At 39.0% G+C, this 24,496-nt stretch overlaps 1 protein-coding gene and 1 pseudogene across 16 annotated transcripts; both read left to right on the forward strand.

The window, feature by feature from the left end:
• The window catches only part of LOC131241423 (aspartokinase 2, chloroplastic-like), a 51,806-nt pseudogene that overhangs the window by 9,208 nt on the left and 18,102 nt on the right, over positions 1-24,496 (forward strand).
• Positions 1,714-13,746, forward strand: LOC131239324 (SNF1-related protein kinase catalytic subunit alpha KIN10-like). Of its 16 annotated transcripts, none has more exons than XR_009168133.1 (8): positions 2,229-3,614; positions 3,765-5,019; positions 8,759-8,863; positions 8,958-9,260; positions 9,692-9,832; positions 10,047-10,089; positions 11,201-11,277; positions 12,866-13,746. XR_009168133.1 is itself a non-coding variant. In XM_058236975.1 (4 exons), the coding sequence occupies exons 1-4, from the start codon at positions 4,950-4,952 to the stop codon at positions 9,203-9,205; spliced, it is 300 nt and encodes a 99-aa protein (XP_058092958.1). In that variant the 5' UTR covers positions 3,861-4,949; the 3' UTR covers positions 9,206-9,586. The 16 variants fall into 16 exon arrangements, 4 of the variants coding, with proteins under 4 accessions (XP_058092955.1, XP_058092957.1, XP_058092956.1 ...); XR_009168125.1 differs by lacking the exon at positions 2,229-3,614 and having other exon boundaries at positions 3,861-5,019; positions 12,866-12,946; positions 13,125-13,581; XR_009168126.1 differs by lacking the exon at positions 2,229-3,614 and having other exon boundaries at positions 3,861-5,019; positions 8,958-9,046; positions 9,165-9,260; positions 12,866-13,575.

Raw genomic sequence — 24,496 nt, forward strand, 5'->3', positions numbered from 1 at the left:
CCGCATGTCTTGACGTCCTCCTTTTTAGGGCTGCTTTTGGGCGGGAGAGACTTCAAGACAATCCTTTTGCCTCCACACAAAAACGAACATGTATTTGAGCGACCGAATAGTGTTGCGTCCATGTCATACAACCAAGGCTTGCCCAAAATGATGCGGCCTATATCTATAAGCAAAACATCACACCACAACGTGTCCGTATAGGAACAAAATTGGATGGGAATGGGACATCGTTGAGAAACCAGAATTGAAGATGCATCAACCCATGAGACTCGATAAGGCCGAGGGTGAGCAATGACTGGCATACCTAAGCAGTCCACAACGCGAGTGGATACTGCATTGATGCAACCACCACTATCAATGATCACCTTGCAAATTTTGCTACCACACTTGGCATAAGTGTGGAAAATTGAATCCCTGCACCAATCATCACTTTCTACAATTTGGCTTTAAGGCATGATTAATAATTGTAAGTGGCAAATTCTCAACTTGATCACTGACTTGTGATTGGACATCTTCTCGAGTGTTAGGGTTTGCCTGAAGGGAGGCTTTAAGCTGATTGATGCGTGCATTGATCATGGTCAATTGAGTTGTAGTGGTTTTATTGTGCGCTTCAATAGCCGTCAGACGGTTGTTGATAGCGTTAAGGGCCTCGTCAATCTGCTTTAGATTCATAGTGGGATGTAGGCCAAAACCACGTCCTGAACGAGTGGGTATACACAAGGACACTTTAAAGGAAACCCTAGGTCCTACGACAATGTGATGACAATAATAGTACTAACCTAGAGATCACGCTAGACACACTAACCAGAAAATTCAGGAAGTCGCTATCCTCAAATCTTATGTTGAAAAATTTCAGCAGGAAAGTAATTCGACGGTGCCAAACTGAAAATTCAGCAAAAGTGTAATCTGAAAATTACAAACTGAAAATTCAGCAATGTGACGACTTGAGATTACTATGTTGAAATTTCAGAAATGGTATAAGGGGAAATGCTCGTTGAAAATTCAGCAATATGATACTCCAACAAAAAATCAGCAATATGATCCTATATGCAATGAATGCTCTACTAACCTTAGATGCGACTCTTACCTAGATGCAACACAAAAATCCTATGCTAAACCTATGCTCTGATACCAAATTTGATGCAGGACACATGATTTAATGCTAGCATGCAACGTAGAGATTATGAAAGAGTCCATAAAATAATTCACACTACAAGAAAATGGAGTATTCCAGGTGCCTATTTTTACTGGCGGCCATATATAATTGCCGGTGATCATGGGAATCACCGGCAGCCGTCCAAAAACGCCCTTGTTTCTGAAAAGTGGGCGCCCGTGAAATGATGATACTAAAACGAAAAACGCGGAGGGAAATATCATTTCCGTTTCCCTCTCTTGTCGCGCGCGCACACTCCCTCTGCTCTCTCTTGTCACGTGCGCTTCTCTCGGCCCCCTCCCTTCCTCATCTCTCTCTCCCATCTCGCTTGTCCCTTTGCCTTCCTCTTCCTCTCCCTCTTCCTCTCCCTCCATCTCTCGATCTCCCTGATTTCCATCCCTCTCCATTGATGTCTCTCCCAGTTCGTTCTCTTCGAAGCAGCCATTGATCAATCTCCCTCCAATAGCTGACGGGAATAGAAGAAATCAGAGCACACGAAGTGAAAGGTACTCTCTCTTTCTCTCTCATTTTCTCTTTTAATGGCCAGAAATTGGGCAGCAACCATGGCATGCAGTGGCAGACTGATTTCCAATTGTGTCTTCAACCAGACCAATTTCCACCACGATTTTCCCGATCCAAATGAAAATTTCTGCCGTTGATCACAACCTTCTGTCTGCCATATTCTCCATCTGACTATGAAATGCTGAATCTCGTTCATGGAAATGGTGGGTGTGTTTGGTTCGTTGATGGCCCCGCTGATGTGGCACAATGTCCTGGAGCAAATGCAACATATCGCAGGAATCCATCCTGTAGCAGTATATCTCCCAAACGAGAGATCAGGGAAGCCTTCGAATCTTCCTACCTCGGTAACATTCGGCCTTAGCTTGGTTATCCTTTTCCTTGTGTTGCTTTGTTTGATGAAATTCCAGTGAGCAACAAGCATGTCAGCTGTTTGAAGAAATTCCTGAAACAGAAATCCCAATTAAAATATAATCCTGCTTGCATCCTATTATTCCAAACCTTAACTAATTAAGATGCCGATACCTAACAAGTTGTAATAAGAGAAAACTGACCATTAAAGATTCCAAACTAACAAGATTCTTTCAGAAGTGCTCGACTGTATAGCCTTATATGAGATGTGCTACTTGTATACAAATCTACTAAGGATGTTATTTGGAATTATGGGTCCAACAATCCAATAGTTTGAGCCATTTGACTGGTCATGTGGGTCCCATTAAAGCAATCAGATCAAGAGATTGATCATTTAAGTTGTCCAGGGAATCTCATGGACCAAGCGGTGTATGGATGCCACTAGCTCTTGTTGATCATTGCATATTGCCCCCATTGGTTCTGTTTTCGCCCCCATTGGGTGAACACTGAGTTTTTACATATGCTCTATATGCAGGGAAACCGTTTGATACAATAGCTATAAGAAATAAGCATTGTGTGCTCTACTCACTGCCCTTGGATTTTCATTTGGCCCAACTGTGTGGAGTACAGGCTGGGACAACAGGCCAACATGCAGAGCTACTGTTGGATAAGATAGCTACAGGAAATATGCACCGTGTACTCTACTTACAGTCCTTGGATTTTCATTTGAACGTACATTTTTCAATTTTGGTTTAGATCTGCCATTTGTTGAAATTGGCATTCAACCCTAAGCAACTGAGAAACTTTATAAGGTTAAACATTGGTGTTTCTGTTTGAGAAATGCTATAATCAATTATGTAGAGTGTGTCTTCTAACTTCTATGCTGCTCCTTTCACTGTAAATGTGGCAAACATTTGTGTTGACTGTTGATCTGGTGGGCTACTGCATGGATTTGCTATAGACCAAGAATCAGAGTGATCTGACAAATGTGGCCATGCAATTGTTGTTAGTTACATTTTTTGAATGTGGACTATTGCTTTAACCATTCCTTTTTCGATCCATTGATTGTATGGCTAGCTATCACGGTCCAACACCTTTGCTGAATTTTTTATTTTTTATTTATTATTTTTTTTTGCAGACAGTAAAACAAAACCATCATACATAGGATGCATAACAACCAAGAACTAGAACATATATAGACAAACTTTAGTAGGAACATACAGGTGATTGCCATGGTTGTAGGAGTCTATTGTCTCTGTTCTAGTTATGGAAGGAGTGGTTTCACCAGCATGATATGGTGCAAAATTGATAGACATGCAATGATTTTGGGGTTGATCTCTTTTTCTCCATTGAGTCCCTTGCAGACTTCTTAGTGTTTGAAGTGGCGTGATTTTCTTTTCTGGGATGGACGGGTGTTGCGGGTTAGCTGGGGAAGGAGGAAGATTGGATGCCTGACTTGGAACTGATGATTTTGAAGTGGAAACTGTTGATTTCTTTTTTGTTCTGGCCAAGTTCTGATTAGCAGCAAACCTTTCCTTTAATGGTGGCTTCTCCGATTGGCAGTTGTAATTATTTGTATCTCCAAGTTGCGGTGAGGATTGAATCTGCACTGGGGTCTCTATGATAATCTTTTCTTCAGTTAATGGACCTGCTTCTTCAACGTTCGTTGTTTCCAAACCATCCATTTTTTCATTCAGGTCTGACCCTTTTGCTTCAGTCAAGAACCCTGTGTTAATTTCAGGTGATTCAACTCCATCTGGTTTATCACCACCTGCATTGCTATTTGATTCCACCAACTTGTCCTTCTTATGTACAATGTCAAAGCTGTTATCAGTAATTTCTCCAGTGGCTGAATCTTGTGCATTGCCCTTCTGAACTCTGTCATTCTCTTCTTGTTCCGAGAGACTATTCACCTCAGCATTTGCTTGCTCAAGCAATGCTGCCACCTTTTGAGCGGCAATTCTATTGTAATGGGCCTCAAAGTAAGCTTTCTTCTGAGCAACAGAGCCCAGGGTGGAGTATTTCTGCACCTCTTCCAAGTGCCTGTTATGAGAGGAGGATGACCATTTTCCCCAGTCTAGAGATTCTGACGCAAACCTTCCAAAGGAGATGGATCCTTCCAATACAAGGGCTGGATCCACCTGTTGACTGTGGTGATGAAGGGAGTTGTCAGTAGAATGAGAGAAGCAGTTTTGTTGCATAAGACAAGCTGATTCTGCCATTGCCTTTGCCTTTGCCTTTGTCTTTGTCTTTGCAGCAGCAGCAAGTATGAACAGGGAAGCCCTCTAGAATCTTGCCTCTCCTTTGAGAAAAAAATTGTGACCATCAATTTGTAGCACTCTTGGATTGCAGAATTGCATGTATAACAGGGGATATTTATTTATTTATTTTATGCATTAGCTGTATGAATAGGGGATTTGATTTGGTTTCCATAAGCATTTTTCATGTCATTTTTACTACAAGCTTTTAGTTTTGAGTGGTGAAATAATACTGGAGTTGTATTGTGTTAATGCAAATATCCCTAGTGGTGATATTTGCCAGCTACTTCTCGCTGTGAATGCTAAGGTTTCATCATTATTTTTTTGTCACTTCCTCTTGGCTAAACTGAATTCTTTAGGACTGAAACAACAAAATCTGTGGGTACTGTTGCTAAGATGTAGTTAAAGATCTGTGGAGGATGCTGATGTTGTCTATGCAGATATGCAACATGCTGAGAAAGAAATATGATTGGAAAAGGCCTGTTGTTTTAATACATGCAGTATTTTTAGATGCAAGTTGTTTTATATGCTTGTTACCTTCTTTGTCATCAGAGTGGAAAATGCACCCTTCCTAGCCATTTGTCTGTTGGAGCAAGTGATTCGATCACCCGGATCCTTGTTGTGGATCCAATTAAGCTAATGACAATTCCTGAGATTCGTCAACATCCATGGTTCCAACATCATCTTCCTGGCTACTTAGCCATTCCTGCAATAGATGTGTTGCAAAGAGTGAAACAGGTACTACGCTTTCTTACCACTTGATGCATTATGTAACATGGGCTACCCTCTGATGTGTGTATGTTGTAACTTCCCAAATGGTGGTGACTCATCCACCATACATGTGGCACTAATCCAGACCTTCCAATTTGGAGGTCCCATTGTGGATGGAGCCTACCTTGAAAATCACACTAATTAAGAAACATCTAGTTTTAGCCTTCAAATGGCCAGTTAAAATAAAATGGATAGTGGTCCAAATTCAATGGCCAACACCAAATAAATTAGATTGTCTGATCAGTATAAATTTTGGCTATGCTCCATGCAAAACAGGCCCATGATTTGGATGGTCTGGATTGATTTACTAGACTGTTTGGATTTATTATGTTTAAATGTTGGCTATGCTCCATCAATTGTTTGGATTGATGTACTAGACCATTTGGATATGCTCCAACCTGACTAGCATCTATAGAGAGGGGTTTAGGCTTAGTGATAGGTGACTGAGATGGTCACCTTGTAGTGTGTTTGTATCAGTAATCGTAATAGAAAGAGTGGCCCAACCTTTCCATAAGTCATTCCTTTTTCTTTATTCTTCAGTAATTGGAGTTAGTTGCGTCGAGTATTTCATTCCCAATGGAGTTCTATTCATAGGCATAAATACTCACATGCTTGCATTGGTTCACATCAGACTCCGTTTCTTTTGCAGATCAAAGCATACATCTTTTGCTCAATCAGTCTATACCCTGAATACTGTAATTTCATCTCATAAGGGCAATAAAGCCCTTATGAGATGATGGTCTTGACACTAATATCATGGCTTTTGAAGAACTGTGGTTTGATCTTTGTACTTGTATGGACTTGGATGTTGTATTTTTGAGGAAGATGTTCATTAAAAATCTAGTGGGGTCATAATCCAATACCAACTGCAGGCTTTTTGAGCGAAGATAGGGCATTTGATCTGAATGATTGTCATAAGAGGATTCCTAAAAGCTGGGACAAGGATACAATGATGATTGATTAATTCACAGCAATGTCCATAAAAAGATTTATATTTTTTTATTTTTTTATTTCTTTCTTTCTTAAGAATCCTGAATCTCTTCCAAAAATTTCGAATCAAGTCTAATTGCGCTGCTGATTTTTTTTCCAGCATCCGATAATATCTTCATTTATTATTATTATTTATGGACATTGTTTTTTAACTTTGAATTTCCCTTTACTTATATATCTTTGTTGAGCTTTGCTCTGAAATGCTTGCTATACTTAATTTAAGCATCACTCTTTGTTTCTGCATGATATGTCTATTCATTGATAATCACCAATTCTGTCATATTTAAAAGAGAAGAAGAGAATTCAATTGCATTACCATCCAGTGTGCGCTTATTATTCAACTAATAAAATATTTTCCTATCTTGCTCACTATTAACTGGTCTTTCTAACAGAGGAATTTTATGGTTCTGCCAGCAACAACCAGGCAACGTTATGATCTTCCTTATTTTGTCTGTGATGCCATTTCTTTGTTTATAGTTGCATATGAAGTTGAAATTGCGTTCTATAGTTCTAACATGTATTAGTTAGGGAACAATTGTTTCTCGATTATGAGCTTGATGAATAAGTTGGCATTCATAATCTTCATAAAGGAAAAGAATCCCTGATGAATATATTAATGTGGAGTGGTAGGCTAATGCAAATGAACTTGACAATTAGGAAATGGTTCCCATGAACTCCTATGAATACATCAGCAACGGGCTCTGCCAATACGTAAAATGAAAAGAAATGCCAAAGCTCTACTCTTCTTTCAGTTCTTGAATTGTCTGAATTCTAGTCTCCCAAACAGGCCACTGATTTTGATTTTGTGCATTCGGAAACCGTTTCCAGATACAACTTAGACAACACCATGCATGGTTTAATAACGCTTAGAAAGGAACGACTGATGCTTTAACAACGCTTCTTCTTCGGTTTTGGCAGTTGGGACTAGGGCCAAGAGGCATTTAGTTGAATGGGCAGTAAATGTTAATGGTTTGAAGGATGTAGATCTTTGTTTTTTAGGGGTCTAGAGTTCTTCTGCTATCTCAGCAGCTAGTCTCTTTTTCCCTTTTTCCTTTCTTGTTTTCTCTTCTCTCTTTAATGAAATCTTTCTCGTTACTTTTTAAAAAAAGAAACACCATTCATGGTTTCTACATCGCCTCAGCTTTCATGGACAAGCTTGTTGTCCATGTCAGCAAGAATTTCATAACCTTGCCTAACATTAAGGTATGCTAATTGCTATGTATGAGCTTCACTGGGGCTGGAATGCAGCTGCAACATACGAACTGTGCATCAGGTCTTTAGGTGGGCCACACAAAGTGGAGTGGTCTACATGGATAGTGGCCAGTCTCATTTTTGGGCCAGGTCATGTACATTGTGGGGCTAACCTGATGCACAGCTTAGATGTTCCACTCTCTTCTGTTGGGCTGCTTCTGAAGTGGGTCCCATGATTGATTTCTTGAAATTTGAATGCTTTCAGTGAATTGTAACAGTTTCTACACATAGTTTCTCTTAGTTGGAAACAAGCAACAATCCCTCATGATCATCATCATCATCTAAGCCTTATGCCAAATGACTGGGGTCGGCACACAAGCAACAATGCCTCTGATGCTTAATATGTTTTGTTGGACTTTTGTCTTTGCATGGTAGAGAACACCATATGCCCTGGGGTAACATGATTCTTGAATCCATCTCCTTTTTCGCTCACCCAACTCCAATGCTAGCTCACTCCCATCCTGTTATGCTTTGAACCCTGATCAAGGAGTCCCCTTGTGGGTATTAACTGTTTTAGGGTATTGGTACAGTCACCCACTCTCCTGTATCTGTTTCACAACCATGACAAAGGTGATGGCCTATGAACTGGCCAACTTTCTGTCCTTTAAAGAATGCCTCGTCTTATAGCTATCCTATAAAAGTTTCAAATTCTATATTGTCACTTGAAGCAAAGTGCCGTTTTTCATCGATGAGTAGTGGGATAGGCAGGGAATTAATGTCTTAATCATGTCCTATCCTTGATAGGTTGTTCTTCAAGATGTGCCTTATGGACAAGGCCAACCATCTTTAGCTGCATGTTTCACCCTATTGTGGGATTGGTTCTAACAAATAGGTTTGGTGAGATTTCTCACCGAAACTGTCCAGTTTGATTGGTATCGTAACTCGTAGTCCATCTTAAGCCTGATTTTGATGGAGACAGCTGGCATGCTTCATAATTGCAGTGACTACAGTCTTTTGTGGTATCTTCCATATTAGGAAAGATATGCAAGAACTTTTGCAAGACTATTTAGCTGATTCGTGAAGGCCAGGCGGGCCATCATTTGCCTTATGTGCTATTGCCAGTCTGCCCTTTTGATGGTTGATGGTGGTTCTCCAAATATCATCCGACAGGCTGTGTGATACCATGATGGATTTCTAGGATGTCATATGATGTCAGAATGTCGTTGGTGGGAAGTGAAGTTTCATTTGTTGTATGTGTACATGCTTATGTATGTGTAGGCAGCCAGGGAAGCTAACTCAGCGGCAGCTGAGATGGCTATTTGAATGTTGTGGTATCCAAGTGTTGTGGGTCCCATGTCTAATTAGATGGTGGATCTTGGCATCCATCAGCTAGCAGTGGGGTCCACTGTAAGGGGTCAGAATTGCTAAGGAAATATTGAATTGTGTTTGGTATGACATTAAAGATGTGTAGTTGGATTAGTTCAAAAGACTGTGCACATGAAGTTTACTAACGTCGTTTTTGCAGCGCAGGGATTTGTTTGGTGCTTTTGGTAGAAGCTCCATATGTGATCAAGCTAGACATCTTTACAACAAATTCCAATATGGTGGCAAACTTGCTTCTTATTTTGCTGTTAGTGTTGCCTCATCATCTATCATTAATTCAAATCAACAGGTCATTTTCTTTCTAATTTCTTGATGGATTTTTTCTTCTGTTCACAATCCAGCCTCAGTGAGTTACAGTTGAACTATAATAATGAGCGATCTAGGTGCAGCTGTCATATGCTGCCGGGTCTCTCCAAAGCAGAAAGCCCTGGTAGGATTTGTGAGCCTTTATTGATGTAACATCATCATGTTTGTTCTATTTCCTTTCAATGAGACATCGAACAATTCTTTCCATTGATTTGAATCCTGAGATGGGTCTTGTTTTTCAGGTGATGGGGCTGTGTTTTTTGTTGTCTGTATTGGTTTCTAGCCCCGATAAAGTGCTTTGCCAGAAAAGTGAAGTAGTAGTAGTTGCAACAACAAATGTGAGTGAAGGGGCTGTTACAATCAGCTGTGGGTTTTAATTTGTGTGTTTATATGTACATATGAATGTGTATGTATGTACGTGTAGAAATTTGTAAGTTTTGAGTGTTGGAGGTGATATACAACAATGGATTCTGATTTGGTTTTCAATATTTCAATGTGGTTGTCTTCTTTTTCAAGAGGTTGGTTGATTTTTTGTGGAATTTGATTGATGGCTCTGATTTAAATCATGGGTTTATAATCTAATGCCGTTTTCCGCATAATCTGTTAGGGTGAATGGTTTTTGTATTTAATTTTTGAAAATGATTTGAATGATGGATTTGGTTCGAGTGTTCTCAACCTGGTATTTAATTGTTGTTTTCTATTGGTAGTGATTTGACTGTTGGGTTTCATATGACTTTTCAGGTATTTAATTGTTATTTTCTATTGGTAGTGAGATCACGATAGAGTTCAACGATTGCTCAAAACAAGTCGGTGCTTATGTACATTGTATGGGCAAGTTGGGCCTGTGGCAAGCCATAATTGTCATTCAAGCAGAGGAGTGAATCTAGACCCATTAAGCTAGTGGTCAAAGGTAAGAATTGCCTGAAATTTCATTTACTTTTTCATTTGTTACTGCACATTGAACATTCTAAGTAAAATGTTCAGTTACATGTACTTATACGAATGATGATTTTGCAGATATTTTTTGTTACAAGTGTTTCACCGTCCAATAATATATATTTTGTTAATACAAACATGGATATATCTATTCACAATATTAAATAACCTCATGTGAAAATTTTTAGGAACTCAAGAACTGTGGTCCCCAAGACAATTGATTTCATCCAGGTTTGTTTGTGTTCTTTATTTAAGAAATCCCTTAGTAGCACCTGACTGCTAGTGGACCCATAAATGGGATACACTTTTTTGCAGATTCATGTAGCCAACCCCAATTACTTGGGATAAGGCTTAGATGATGATGATGTCCATAAATTTTGTCAATACTTCTATATTTGATTGAACCAACCAATCCACAACAATCATAGCTAACTTATACATAAATGTGCCAATCCCAAAAAAGAAGAAGAAGAAGGTAAAAAAATATAGTTAGACGTATGTCGGTGTCGAAAACAGATGCAAGATGTCTGACACACCTACCTCCATAGCCCAACTCATAAACATGTCACCATGACCCACCTAATGAATGGTTTAAAACTTCCACACGTATTCCACACTGGCATGCAGTTATGAACCATATCAAATATCTCTTGATCCAGGTTGTTCTCTCACTGTCTTCTTTTTTCTTTTTGTGTGTGTGTGTGTGTGTGTGTGTGTGTGTTTGCCTTCTAAATTTTAGAATGGGCTCAACAGATACGAATTGTAATTGCAATTCAGTTAGACAGTGCATCTGATTGCACCAGCGTAGTGCAGTATTTGGAGGCGTCTTCATAAAATTGTTTATACCACACTTCACCCATAAACAATGATACTTTGAGATGAGAGTGTAAAGTAGAATAACCAAAGCACCTATAACATGGGTTTCATTTCTCTGCCACACTGAACAAAAAGAGCTGTAGCTTCTGTTTTCTATCCTACACTGAACAACAAGAGCCACGTGTATATATGGTTTTTTATTCCATGATTGTCATCTCGATATCCTGTTTATACTACAGCTTTTATGTGCCATCAACCATCAAAGCGAAGTCATATAGTACAGTTCAAGAGTACATTAAAGGTGCATTTGGATGTACCACCAAATCGCAGTTGGATGTTTTTCCATCCACTTCCGCTGGCCCACTTATGCGACAACAAAAAGATTAAAATTGTAGTAATTGCCTGTTTTTTGCTGATCTTATAAACCATGGAGCTGTTTGTGATTCATGGATCTGCCAGTGTTTTGGTCATTAACTCTTTAATGATACTGTTCTGCCAGCTCTTGCTGACAAGGATGTTTTAACAGGTGCTCCACTTCCAAGAGGTCAGGTGCTTGCTAAAAAGGTGGTTGAACCCAATGGTGATCACATAGAGGGTAAACCAGTAAGTTCCTCAGACTTTTTACTCTTGGATGTCATAAGACAAAAATCATACCATCTGCTCATTCGCATGGAAATAAGTTTCACGTAAGCTAATTGCATAAAACAGCAGTGTTTTGTGAAGGTGTGGGTTAGTTGGTTCAATGATGGGTGGATCGTCTCCACATTTCCTAGTTGGGGCCAACTTGAGCTTTAGATCTTCCTTGTTTTTGGGTTGAAGTCCTAAACTCCTTACCAGTTGCATTACTAAACTCCTTGCCAGTTACATTCAAAGAGGAGAAGTTTGAGCTGGCTACTTACATACAAAAAAATAATAATAATTTAAAGATGAAAATACTTTGTTGTGGGTAAAATATAAGCCGTTTGTAAACTCTTTTTTTTTTTTTTGCAGGTGAAACATGGACAACAACAATATTTTCTAGTTCCCAAAGTAGCCCTTCATTTAAAATGTCTTCCCATTTCATTTGAATATTCAAAGTTTTCCATCCTACAAAACAAATTGCTGTGGAAAAAATATCCAAAAGCCGCTTGCCTTATATAGTATAGATAAGATGAGCTCACTTTTAAGTGTCATCCAAATAGGCCCCAAGGTTTTCCTAATAGAAGTGTCAGTTGTGTGTCCTACATGAGTTTCAGACACAGAAATTCTAGAAAATGGAGTGTCTTGCTACACAGGCATGGACATGGAAAGCTCCCTCTATCTTCCAGCAATTAACCTTTTGGAAAAGATAAAAATGTGGAAAAATCTCTCACTATATTCAAGCTGAAATGTTGGATCGAGAGAAATGGAACTATAAGACACCAGAAAACGATATCCGTCAGCATTACAGCACCAGCACAAGCCTGTCCAAACAGACCAACTTCAGCTTTGCAAGTTTGAACAAACAAAGAATATCTGAAAAACAGAACCCTCAATAGATAAAAACCCATGGTGAAATTAGCAGGCATGTCTCTTTTAAAGCATGTTTGGATACAATATCAAATTGGATCACAATAAATTTTCCAGTAAAGTTTATGATTGCCATTGTATTCACATTGATTTTCTGACTCCCAATTGCAACTCGACTATTGCAAATTTGATGACTTGAAGGAATGTAGCTGCAATGTGAGAGCTACTTACTAACGAAACATCATTAGTTTTTGCTGTTTTCTTCTTGTTTGAACTGAATTTTCACAATTCAATTTGCTTATACAACCAAACATAGGTGTAAAATTCTAAAATAAAAAATGTGTAATGATACATTCAGCTATTGGGAAAAGCTATGTTGGGGACTGTTCCATTTCTAGTACTAAGGGAGGTGTAACCTGATATACAGTTTGCATTAGATACCCCAAAAACCTGCTCTTTGTTTGATAATCTCCTGCTCATGATGGCCTTCTCCTTCGATTTCACCGCTGTTTTTAGCTGTTTTATATGTTGTGCATGAGTGGTGTAAAAATAGGCACTGGCTTAGATGAGTTGATTTATCGAGGCAGAAATGGTAAGAGACATCATTATTATATTTTCTTTTTTTGATAGGTTGTTGCAGCTCTCTCTCTCTCTCTCTCTCTTCTTTTCTTTTTTTTTTTCCTTTTTTTTTTGTTTGTTTTAGGTTGTTGCAGCTTCCTCTTCCCATGAATCAATCCCTTCCGTATATTGGATTGGCCATTGAAAGTCACCGGATATGCCCCATGTAAGTTTTGGATTGGAATTTGACCCTGTCGCTTATAGTGAATGGGCCCCTCCTTTCATTGACTTGTATGGGAAGGAACGCATTCTTACTGGGGCGTTGATTGTCATAGGATATGCTATCCAAATCACATGAAATGGTTGAAATGTAATTAATTTATTTTTATTATTTTGTCTTGCAGGTTGTAGGCCCAAACAGATGATATATGGCTGGATGAAGGGATTTCTTTTATATGTATTCAAAACATTTTCAACACATTATTGTAAATATTATATGTTTTTCATTGTAAAGTAATACAATTTATTTAGTATTCATTTTTAATTGTGTTGTGCAACATTTTTTAGGTTCTAAATATTTAAAAACAATATAGGTTCCAATTAAATATAAACAATCAAATGGATTAAGAAAAAAATTAACTCGCGGTCAACACTTTTACAAGCAGTCAACAGTTTTTACTTGTGTATATTTAAAGGTTTTCCATGGCATATGTTGGCCTTTCATGACATTTGAATTATGCCTAGCTTGTTAGGAACCTATTACTGATGCCTTCGTAGATTTGCACCAACGTATACCGGCGCTTTGATATGTCTAAATGGCACTTCGGCATGCCTTTTTCGGCATTTTTCCATATCTTTCCCGGTGTTTTGGCAACCTTATTGCAGTGGTCAAAAATACTTTTACCGGTGCTTTGATATGTCTAGACAACTTTTCATCAGGCCTTTACTGGCGTTTCTACATATTTTTTCCCAGTGTTGTGGCAACTTTTTGCGATGCTTTTTGCATCTTTTACCAGCATTTTTTTCATCTTTAGCGGCAATTTTTACAGCTTTTACCACCGTTTTTTCCATCTCTTGCTGGCATTTGTTGCAGATTTTACTGGCATTTGTTACAGATTTTACCAGCGTTTCTTATAATTTTTACTGGCAATTTTTTATTTTTATTTTTTTTACAGCCTTTACCAGTGCTTCGTACCGTTTTTATCGGCGCTTCTACAGTTTTTACTTGTGCTTTTATAGTTTTTAGCGGCAGTCACCAAAAGCGCCGGTAAAAGATAATAAGCGCCGGTAAAAGTCTCTATTTTAGCAGTGTTCATAAAAAATGCTAGTAAAGATGTGCGACCGCCGGTAAAAGATATAACGACGTCTCCCTTTAGCGGCTCGAGTACGACCGCTGATAATTCCATTACCGGCGGTTTTTTAGACTTTTAAGGGTGTTTTTGGCTGCCGGTAAAGCTCAATTTTCTTGTAGTGTCAATTAACAAAAAATGCTAACCTACCAATTAATTAAGAGTAAACAGTAGAAAATAAAATCTGATTTAACCTAAATCACATGCCCACATACTAAGAAATCATATAATTAATAAAAAGTAGGACCGATGGAAGAATAGAGCTTCCAATTTAGCATAGGCACGTTCCACACTCAATGGACAGATTTGTAGGTTTTATGAATTTAAGACTTGTCTGTACATATGGAGAGAGATTCATAACCACTGGCCCCATTTTTCTCAAATAATCATAACCACATCCCATTTTGATTTGGAAGATAACATCTGATATTCTCTTGTTTTGTTACACCAAATCATTAGAACTTCTAGTGGAGAACTACCTTAAAGTTTGCATTTATTTTTTAAACTTTTTGCTTGAGCTACTTTTCATGGTTTTTTTTTTTTCAAATTATTTTGTCATTCATGACAACCCAGTTTTTATTTCATAACAGGTGTGGAAGTATGGGGATGGTTTTTTGACCTGTAATCCTAATATTTACCTGCGCGTAGAGCCTGTACCGTATTTGACATTTGATGAAGCAACTGAACTTGCATATTTCGGTGCACAGGTGAGTTCCAAAGTTTTTTTTTTTTTTTTTTTTTTTTTTAAAAAAAAATAAATAAATACCAACAGCCACCACCTCCAAATTCAGTAGTAAAAAGTTAGGATTGGTTGGCCACCCTAATGCATGCATCCATGGTGGGGCCAGCCTGATAAGCGATTCTGATTTGGCACCTGTGTGCCGTGTGTTTGCATGTAAGTTGTGCAAGAACTTGTGACTAAGATGAGCATTTTATATGGAGATAAAAGGGACTTATAAAATGGAAAACTTCAAATGACATAGCATCACTGGTCTCATGTCAATCCTATAGCACATAAATCTGGTGCATTAAACAACCTGATCCCTATCACATTATTATTATTATTATTATTATTATTATTATTATTATTTTCTTATAGGTGATTTTCTGCCAATGGGAATTTACCTTTATGTCTCTACTCTGTGCCAATTTTGTGGAATTTGTAAGACTGGCCCCAAATTTCTGGGATGAGGCTATGATGATGATGTTTAGCTCTCCTTTCTTCTTCTCTAAAATCTCAGTGTCATTTTATTTTTTTAATGATGACAGGGTGTCCCCGCTGCTTTTTTAGGCGAGACTAATCCTTGTGGATCCACGCAATCACCCGCAAACCATATGCATTGGGTAATCCTGAGGAGGGGTGTCATTTGTTGCCATCTTTATTATATCAGTATTATATATTGTCCTTTATTGTAGGTTTTGCATCCGTAATCCATGCGTCCTGCTGGAGAGGCCGATATTCCCGTTAGGGTCAAGAACTTTTGTAATCCTAATGCTCCAGGTACCCTCATCACCAGAGCTAGAGATATGAGTAAGGTTTGTAGCAACGTACTTTTCATCCTTACTACTGCCATCGAGATCTTCTTTTCTTTCTTTCTTTCGTTTTTTTTTTTTTTTTTTTTGTGGAATTGCTTTATTGCATGAAGTAACAACGGCGTTAATTGTTTTGTTTCCTAATTCCAGAATGTACTAACCAGCATAGCGTTGAAGCAGAATGTCACTGTGCTGGATACAACGAGCACTCGAGCAGTTGGTCAGCATGATTTCTTTAAGAAGGTAAACCAGTTTAACACACTAGATCTATTCCCTCTCAGTCCTGCTTTTGTTTGTATCTTCCAAATGTGATTCATGTTGCCTTTTTCCTTCACAGGTCTTTTCCATCTTTGAGGAATTGGGTATCTCTGTAGATGTGGTTGCAACTAGTGAAGTCAGTGTTTTGTTGACATTGGATCCCTCAAAGATTTTGCGCAAAGAATCAATTCAGCAGTGGGGAAGTGTACGAGTTTAAGATCCTTTTATTTCATTGGGCTGATTACTTTCTGTCATTACTTATTGCTGTGTCCAGCATTTGGTATATTTGCATTCTGTGAATAGATTCCAGCGCAGATGCTGTAATTCACTAGTATGCAGCCAAGTTACTATCATCAGCTAAATATATGCGGGTTATACCTGTGAGGTTTGTTGAAGGAGGAAAATATGCAGTGCTCAGCTGAGGCAAGCTGCACATATGGGGTGGGCGCACATTAGATGTGATTCAGATCCTTCATATGATGGACCTGACAGTGGATGGGTGTTACTCCCTATGCATCTCCCATTAGTCATATCTAACCATCTCTGTCCCCGTTAAAAGTGGACCACCAGTTGTAATTGTCCATCAGTATCAGCTGGCTAAGATGATCTGGTGGAAGATGTTTGGGATGGGCTAGCCAATGATGTGGCATACCAGTTTCATCACTCGATTAGGCCAACAAAACGCGGTTCCGACCTGTGCCATTTCTGGGTTGGGAGGAAAAAGAAAAAGAAAAATGTTGTTTCTTTCAATCAACCATCATATATTGTTGCCCTTTTACAAAAGTGCCTAGTAATTTTTTAGGGAAACAAAACTGTTTTCTTCTTGTGTTTTCTAGGGAAAATCATCATGACTGAAAACATCACAACCCCTGATATTATTTTAATAGCTTAATCATTTGGATTTGAAATGTTTGATATTTTTCATAGTGCCTTTAGCACCGTCCTTTTCCTTTCCAGTAAAACCAACTGGAAATTGCTGTGGTTGTGCAGTTGCTCGACCATGTAGTGGAAGAGCTCAAGAAGATTGCAGAAGTGAATCACATTCAGCACAGATCTATAATATCCCTTATTGGCAATTTGCAGCACTCTCCACAGACACTAAACAAGGTGAGGCTCCATAGATACCATTAGTTGGGCAGATTACTTTGAGAAAGCTCGTAGCCCAGATGCAATTAGCCTCTGTTGACCTGTTCTATATATTGTTAGAACGGTGGAATGATATTGTGAGACCTGATTTAATGAGACATTATGGTATCTGCACTTAAGCTGATGCCCTGAGTTTGTCATTGCTGCTTTCCTCTTGGCATCGGCAGTCGTTACTGAAATTGTCTGGCTGTGGGTTTCTTGAGGGACTTGGCAATGAAGGTGCTTTGGCAGTTCCACATCCCTCCCCCCCCCCCCCCCCCCCTCTCTCTCTCTCTCTGCATGTGTGAATGGCTATCAAAATGAAAGGTGCTGGAAATCATATCATTCTGCCTATAATACCTGTCTTCTGCCCTCCTCTCTGCCCATCCCTGTCTGCCTGCATGTATGCGTGGCTATCAAAATGAAAAGTTCCAGAAATCTTATCATTCTGCCCATAATACATGTCTTCTCCCTAGTTGCAAGACATAGTGACAAATCTTGTTCTCAGCAATATCTCAGTAGATTTTCAGATTTTGAGTTTTCTCAGGGCATTATTGGTAAAATCTCACTGCTGAATAAAAAAAAATAATTTATTATAAAGTAATACAATCTTTTAAACTTTTAAATATGTATGAATATAATAAATTCTTTAAATTTCATTTTCTCATAAAAATTGCAATAATTTTACTAGGAATTGCTGAAAATTTTACAAGAGCTTAGATTTTGAAATCTTGTGATATTTTCTCTTTTTGATCACCAGAATACCTCTGTTTATAGTTTAAGAAGCACAAAAATAGGGTTTATGCTTTTTCTGAATTGAGGATGAATGCATGATTTTAGAATTTTCCCATTTGGCAGGTATTCAGCGTTCTTCCAGATGAAAGAATCTCTTTCCAGAAGATCACTCAAGGATCATCTAAGGTCTCTCCCCTTCCTCCCTCCCTCCCTCCCTCAGTTTATGCTTATCCATCTCATTAAGGAACCTATATGGTCCTCGATCTGAGGACATGCAGTCCTATCAGGTTTTCAGTCTGCACATCCAGGCCTGTGGTTCTACAATAGTGACCTTCATTATATGGGCCTCACAAAAAATGGACCATGCTTCAAGAACCTTCTCAACAGGGGACAATCACTAGCCCATGGATTGGTGGACTGCAAATATATACGCTTACGGGAAATATCTAGCAACTTCCCACAACCATTGTGAGGATCTTCAATTGTGGGGACTGTTTCTGGGCACAGTCCATCCGCACCAATAGCGTGGTTCATTCAACCATCGACCCTACTTGTAGGAACTGAAAAACCTGGGAATTGCATCCCTACTGGTCATTGGATCATTAAAATTCTTTCTATCCTGTGCAATCTAAACAATGTGGCCCTTGTTCCTGCTAGCAGGTGAACATTTCCTTGATAGTGAATGACAGTGAAGCAGAACAATGCCTGAGGGAGCTTCATTCGACGTTTTTCGAGATGGTTCTCTCTGAACTCAATACAGCAGACGCATTCCCAAATGGCAATGCAGGTACAAGTTAGATGTGGCATGATTCTTTATCATGTAGCATATATCTCTCCTTTCTGTGAATTGATACTTAACATCTATCTAGTAGTTATCAGCTTTGCAAATTTTGTTTGAAGTACGTATAATCAGCCAATCCAGTTAGAAAATGACGAGAGGTTCCCGGTTTTTGAGGGCGCCCATCTAGAGACCGAGACTATGCTCCTCCATCGAGACGTATCATCCACATCAAAGGTGGGCTCCACATGATGGGTGTTGGATATTGAATGTCCCAGATGATGGACAATAACATTGATGGTGGGACCCCACTTAATGGATGATCAACATCAAAGGTGGGCCCTACATGATGAATGGTGCACATTAAAGGTTGGGCCATAATGATGAATGGCCCACATCCAAGGTGGACCCTGTATGATGGATGACCCACATGAAAGGTGGGGCCCACACAGTGAATGGTTCAAATCAAAGGTTGGTCCCACATGATGTATGGTGGATGTGAGGGGAACCCAACAAACTTGAGGGATAATTACTTATGATGTTGGAAACCAAACATGTTTTTCTACTTTTTGGTTGACAAGTAGAAACTAAGATAAGCTACTTATGGCATTAAGTAGCTAATCCAAAGTAACTTACGATCCAAACGCCCCTTTCACATTAACACCAGACAACTCTCACTGTTGACTGTTGAGGCTTGTTTGAATGGTTGAAATTAGATTAGCAACCAAGGAAATGAAATCAATTTCCTGTTTCAGGGAGACAGGATGAGGAATCGGTTTCTCATTCGGTAAAATGTTATGTCTTTTTCCTTTCCCAGACCTAAAAAAGAAAAATCCTTTTCTACAGTTTTCTCATATGCAACGTTCCCTTTTCCTTGACTACTTTTTTATGTCCAGCAATCCAAACGTGTTAGGTTCATTTTTATGGAAATCAACATGCAAATCAAACAACTTGCACTATGAAAACTAACCATCGGTGGTCAGTTTCTTAGAGAAGCAGCTTCTTTTCCCCGTCTAAAAAGCTAATCCATTAGACATGCCAAGGACAAGGGGGGTTTAGTTGTCACCATGTTCAAACAGGTCCCAAGGAAAATGACATAGAACTGCCGATGAGTTGAACCAATAAGGGCATCTGTTTGGGAGATGCTAAAGAACTGAATTCATCTCATTTTAGCATATATCATATTTGTTTATTAGAGATCAGTGATTGTTGGTTAGCCAAGATTATTTTCTATCCTTAGGGCCTGTTTGGGAGACACCTAAAAAATGAACGTCTCATTTTATTACTATTTATGTATTATTTTTTAAATGTAAGTTTATGGAGCACACCAATTGAGTAGCTCATTTTAGTTAATCCTAATTATGTATTAGGGATCATATTTCCTTTTGGTAAGAGGATTAAAATAATGTTGGTACAAATACAGCTTAAAAAAGGAGTTCATCTCACTTTAGTTAATCATAGTTATAATAGGATCATATTTCCTTTTGGTGAGGATTAAAAATAATCTCAATAACTAGTAATCATTGTCATCTCTTGTACATTAGTAATGATTAAATGAGATGAACTCATATTTAGGCGCCTCCTATGAAGGACCTTAGTTTTATTGTTAACCTTATGCCTACCAAACCATATGTCCTGCATGCGTTGAATCCTGGCTATGGAGTAATTTTTTTTTCTTTGGTGTTGTACATGCTAGTGAGGGATACTGAATAAGGGTGACCTTTGTCAGGGTAAGCTCCATCCTATTTTCTGCTTCATTATCTGCTTTCTCAAAATATCAATTGAGGGCATGGCTCCATTGCAATCCATCAGCAGCAACCCTTGATGGGGTGGTTAGCCATCCCATCAAGTAACATTTACATTTACATGGTGAATGTCGGCACTTTTTCTTCTTCTTTTCCCGGTTTTAATCATCAGTTTCCTAAAAAGATAATCTTAAGGGGTGGGGATGCATTGACTCACCTTATGCCGGTGTTGGCAGGAAGTTAATGTGAAACGAAAACAGTGGAAGGGCTGGCCTCTGCTTCCCACATGCCGGACTGCGGATCAGCCTCTACTTCCACATGCTGGACTCAAACGCAATTCCTTCCAACATGCCGGACCTGAAGACAGCTCTGCTTAACTTTCTCTTGATAGAGGACTTTTATCCTAGGAAAATTCATGCTTTGTTAGAATCCAAAGATGTTAAGGGCTTGCAGGGTATCTTGGCACGTGTGGGTGTCATATTGGCTTTTTTAATTGCGATGTTAGCTTTGATTTACAAATTAACCGCTGGTAGATGATGTTGGATCTCCCTCTTCTATCAATGGGAGAACTTTTTCTGGAGCGTAAGTGGGTGTTGGTACCGAACTTTTCTTCAAGTTCTCCCATATATATTATGTTGCATGATGGAGATGAGTTGGAGGTTAATAATTTGGTTTTTTTGGACAAGTTCAATCAGGAAATAACAGACAGTGGTTTGCTCTTTGGTTGAAATTTTTGTCGTGTTTGTATAAGGTCTTCTTAACTCACAGTTGTAAAGTTTGCTCAAAGCCTTTAGCCTTGCATGTTGTTTTTAGCCAGAAATTAGCCCTTCCAGTGATGGATTATATATGGTGTAGAGGATGTAGGTCCTCCCAAAATGATGCAGTTCCACAACTCAGTTGTTGGATTAAACCATACGAAACATTTTACACTGACCAGTCAACCCACCCAGTAGGTTCAAACTTCTGGGGGTTCTCCATATGTCTAGAGCTGTACACGAGTTGATCTAGCTCTATAAACTCGCTCGGCTCGACTTGACTCGTTTGAGCTCGTTGTGACTCAACTCACATGAAGATTTGGATCAGGCCGAGTGCAAGTAACTGTAGCTCGAATAAAAATGAGTCGATTTCGAGCTTGGTCAGGCTCGACTTGAAACAGAGCTCGAACCCGTCTGGTGTGTGTGTGTGTATAAGTTTAATGGTTGTCCCTGGCAGTCCACCGTACATTTGCAGGCAAAGTTTAAAGGCTGGTTGTCCACCACGGACGCTGATTTCCTGCGATAAGTTCCTGCCTGGGGGAGCGGATTAGGTGAGACCCGGATCCAACGGGAAACGGATTGGCTACTCCCCCTGCCATCAGCCCAGTGGCTGGTGGTCGGTGCTCTGTGGGCCCCACCATGATGTATGTGTTTCATCCATGTCGTTTAGCGAATTTTAAAGATCATTTTATGGCTTGATCCAAAAAACGAGAGGGATATAAATCTCAGTGGACCACACCACGGGAAAACAATAGTGATTGGATATCCACTATTAAAATCCTCCTAAGGCCCACTGTACTGTTTATTTGACATCCAATCTGTTGATTAGGTCATACAGATCCAGATGAAGGAAAAAAATAAAGATCAGCTTAATTCAAAACTTTTATGGCCCCCAAAAAGTTTTTAATGGTCGACGTTCATTCAACACTGTTTCCTGTAATGTGGTCCACTTGAGATTGGGATATACCTCATTTTTGGTCTCATACCATAAAATGATCTAGAAAAATAGATGGATGGCATGGATGAAAATCATGGTGGGGCCCACAGAGTGCCAACCGCCAGCTGGTGGCAGGGGAGTAGCCAATCCGATTCCGATCAAGGATGTGGGAGGGACGCTTTAATGTGGAGCCTACTGTGATGTATGCGACTACATCCAGGCCATCCATCCTTATTGAAAGCTAATTGTAGAACATGATCCCAAAAATGAAGCAGATCCAAATCTTATGCGGCGGATCGCGGATAATTTCATTGCCAAGATGGATTGGAAAAGGCCCGATTGGAGACAAATGTGATCCGGATGGACGTATTTTGCAAAGTAGAGTAAGTTATCCGACGTCCCATATATGATTTTGGGGTAGGACAAGCTACTTTAGCCACCCAACCCGCTAAATACCATCAGATCGACAGTTGAATTCCTATTTTAATTCCGTGAATTCATTTTTACTATTTATGGTCAGTTTTAGATTGAGTACAACTCTTCATCCCTTAGGCCTTAGGAGTTGGGCCTAACATGAAAAGTGCTTAGAATAGTTACAGGAATATCATTGTACGTCCAAATAGGACACTTTACACTAGTAGAAATTATGATCATTTATAAATAATAAGTTTGCTATTTATAGTAAGTCACAATTTTTAAGAGTTTTAGTCATAGTTTAATTCTGAAACTTTTTCCTAAGGTTTATGTTATTATTTAAGAGTTTGTAAGCCCGTTTTTCATCATCAACCAATTTATTACAATTTTATATAATTATTTCTATTTTTTTGTTTTCCTTGTGGATTCGAGGCAACCCTGTGAGGAGTGTAGAGAAGTTTCATGGATTCAGAATAGTTATCCCCTATTAGGATTTGTGTTGCGGAATCACACAAATATGGATCTAGGATAGCAATCCAATGGCACCAAGCAATCACAAGAGAACACAAAGATTTAACGTGAAAAACCTTTTCAAGAAAAGACCACGGCACAAAGCAACAAAGATCCACTATGAAGCATAAATTACAAAGAGAAAGGACTTACCCAATTCTAACAACATCAAATCTCACCCTTGCTATACCCTTTGAAACCCTAGAACCCCTTCTAGAAATCCTTGGATTTAGGATAGCAATCCAATGGCGCTAAGCAATCACAAGAGAACACAAAGATTTAATGTGAAAAACCTTTTCGAGAAAAGACTACGGCACAAAGCAACAAAGATCCACTATGAAAGCATAAATTACAAAGAGAAAAGACTTACTCGATTTAAACAACATCAAATCTCACCCTTGTTACACCCTTAGAAACCCTAGAACCCCTTCTAGAAATCCTTGGAATACCTCTAGAAAGCTTTGACATCGCTTAGAATGGCCCTAGGGACTCCTATTTATAATTTAAGAAACTTCACTTACGCACCTCTCTAAAACCACCTCAAATTTACGCAATCTACGCACAATCCGCATAACATTCGATTAGTCGAGCCTGTCCCTCGACTGGTCGAAGGCCTCGAAAATTTTAGAAACATTGTTGCTGGACTTCAAGTTGAACTTTTTTCGACTAGTCAAAGATAACACGATTTAAGACATCTTTTTTATAACAACCTCTACCATATCTTTAATCTTCAACTGTGTAGCTTTTTGACCTATTCTCTTATTTCTGCATCGCATCATAGTTTTATCAATGCTTCTTATGTACACTCCGTCCTTCTTTTTACACCATCGCCAAGCTCATATAAGTTGCACAGAACTTAAACTTCTTTGTAGAAACGATAAGCATGTCTGCCGGATTTAAATCCACATGCCCAACCACCTTTGCTCGTCTTCCCAAAAGTTAAGACGTAGTCTTTTGCACCATCTCACCGCCACCCAATATTACTTACCGAGGTATCTTCTCACAACACCGATAGCCTGTGAAATAACATGTCTAATACAAACCATGACATGTACTGTCAATCGCATTCGAATAAGGCTCATGAGAAATTTTCCTCATCAGTATTAGGACACGTCTTGAGGAAAACTAGAAGTGAGCCGCGTATGAAATGCTCACTGGCTTTGCCTGGTCCATCACATAATTGAACAATACCTACTTAAGTTATTTAGCTTGAGATAACCAAAGCCTACTCCTATTCCAGTCTTTATAAATATCATCATCAAGAATTTTCTTTACAGCCCTCAGATCCTTCATCTTGAATATCCCACTTAACCGAGTCTCCAGTACATTGATTTCAGACATGTCATGATTGGCGATCTACATGTCATCAATATACAATTTCAGGATGATGAACGTGCCATCACTTAGTGTCTTGCAATCGACACAGTGATCGTATTCACTCCTAGAAAATTTCTAACTTACCATGAAGGAATCGAATTTTATACCACTGCCCAGGCAACGGATCGTGTAACGACCTCTTGCAGACTTTTCTTCTCAGCCCCTTTAAACTCCGAACCGCTCTGATTGCTTCATAAAGAACCGCTCTTCCAATTTCCCATGCAAAAGTGCAGTTTCCTCATCCATCTGTTCCAGCTCGA

The sequence above is a fragment of the Magnolia sinica genome, chromosome 3, assembly GCF_029962835.1.
Source record: "Magnolia sinica isolate HGM2019 chromosome 3, MsV1, whole genome shotgun sequence".
In the NCBI taxonomy this organism is placed as follows: domain Eukaryota; kingdom Viridiplantae; phylum Streptophyta; class Magnoliopsida; order Magnoliales; family Magnoliaceae; genus Magnolia; species Magnolia sinica.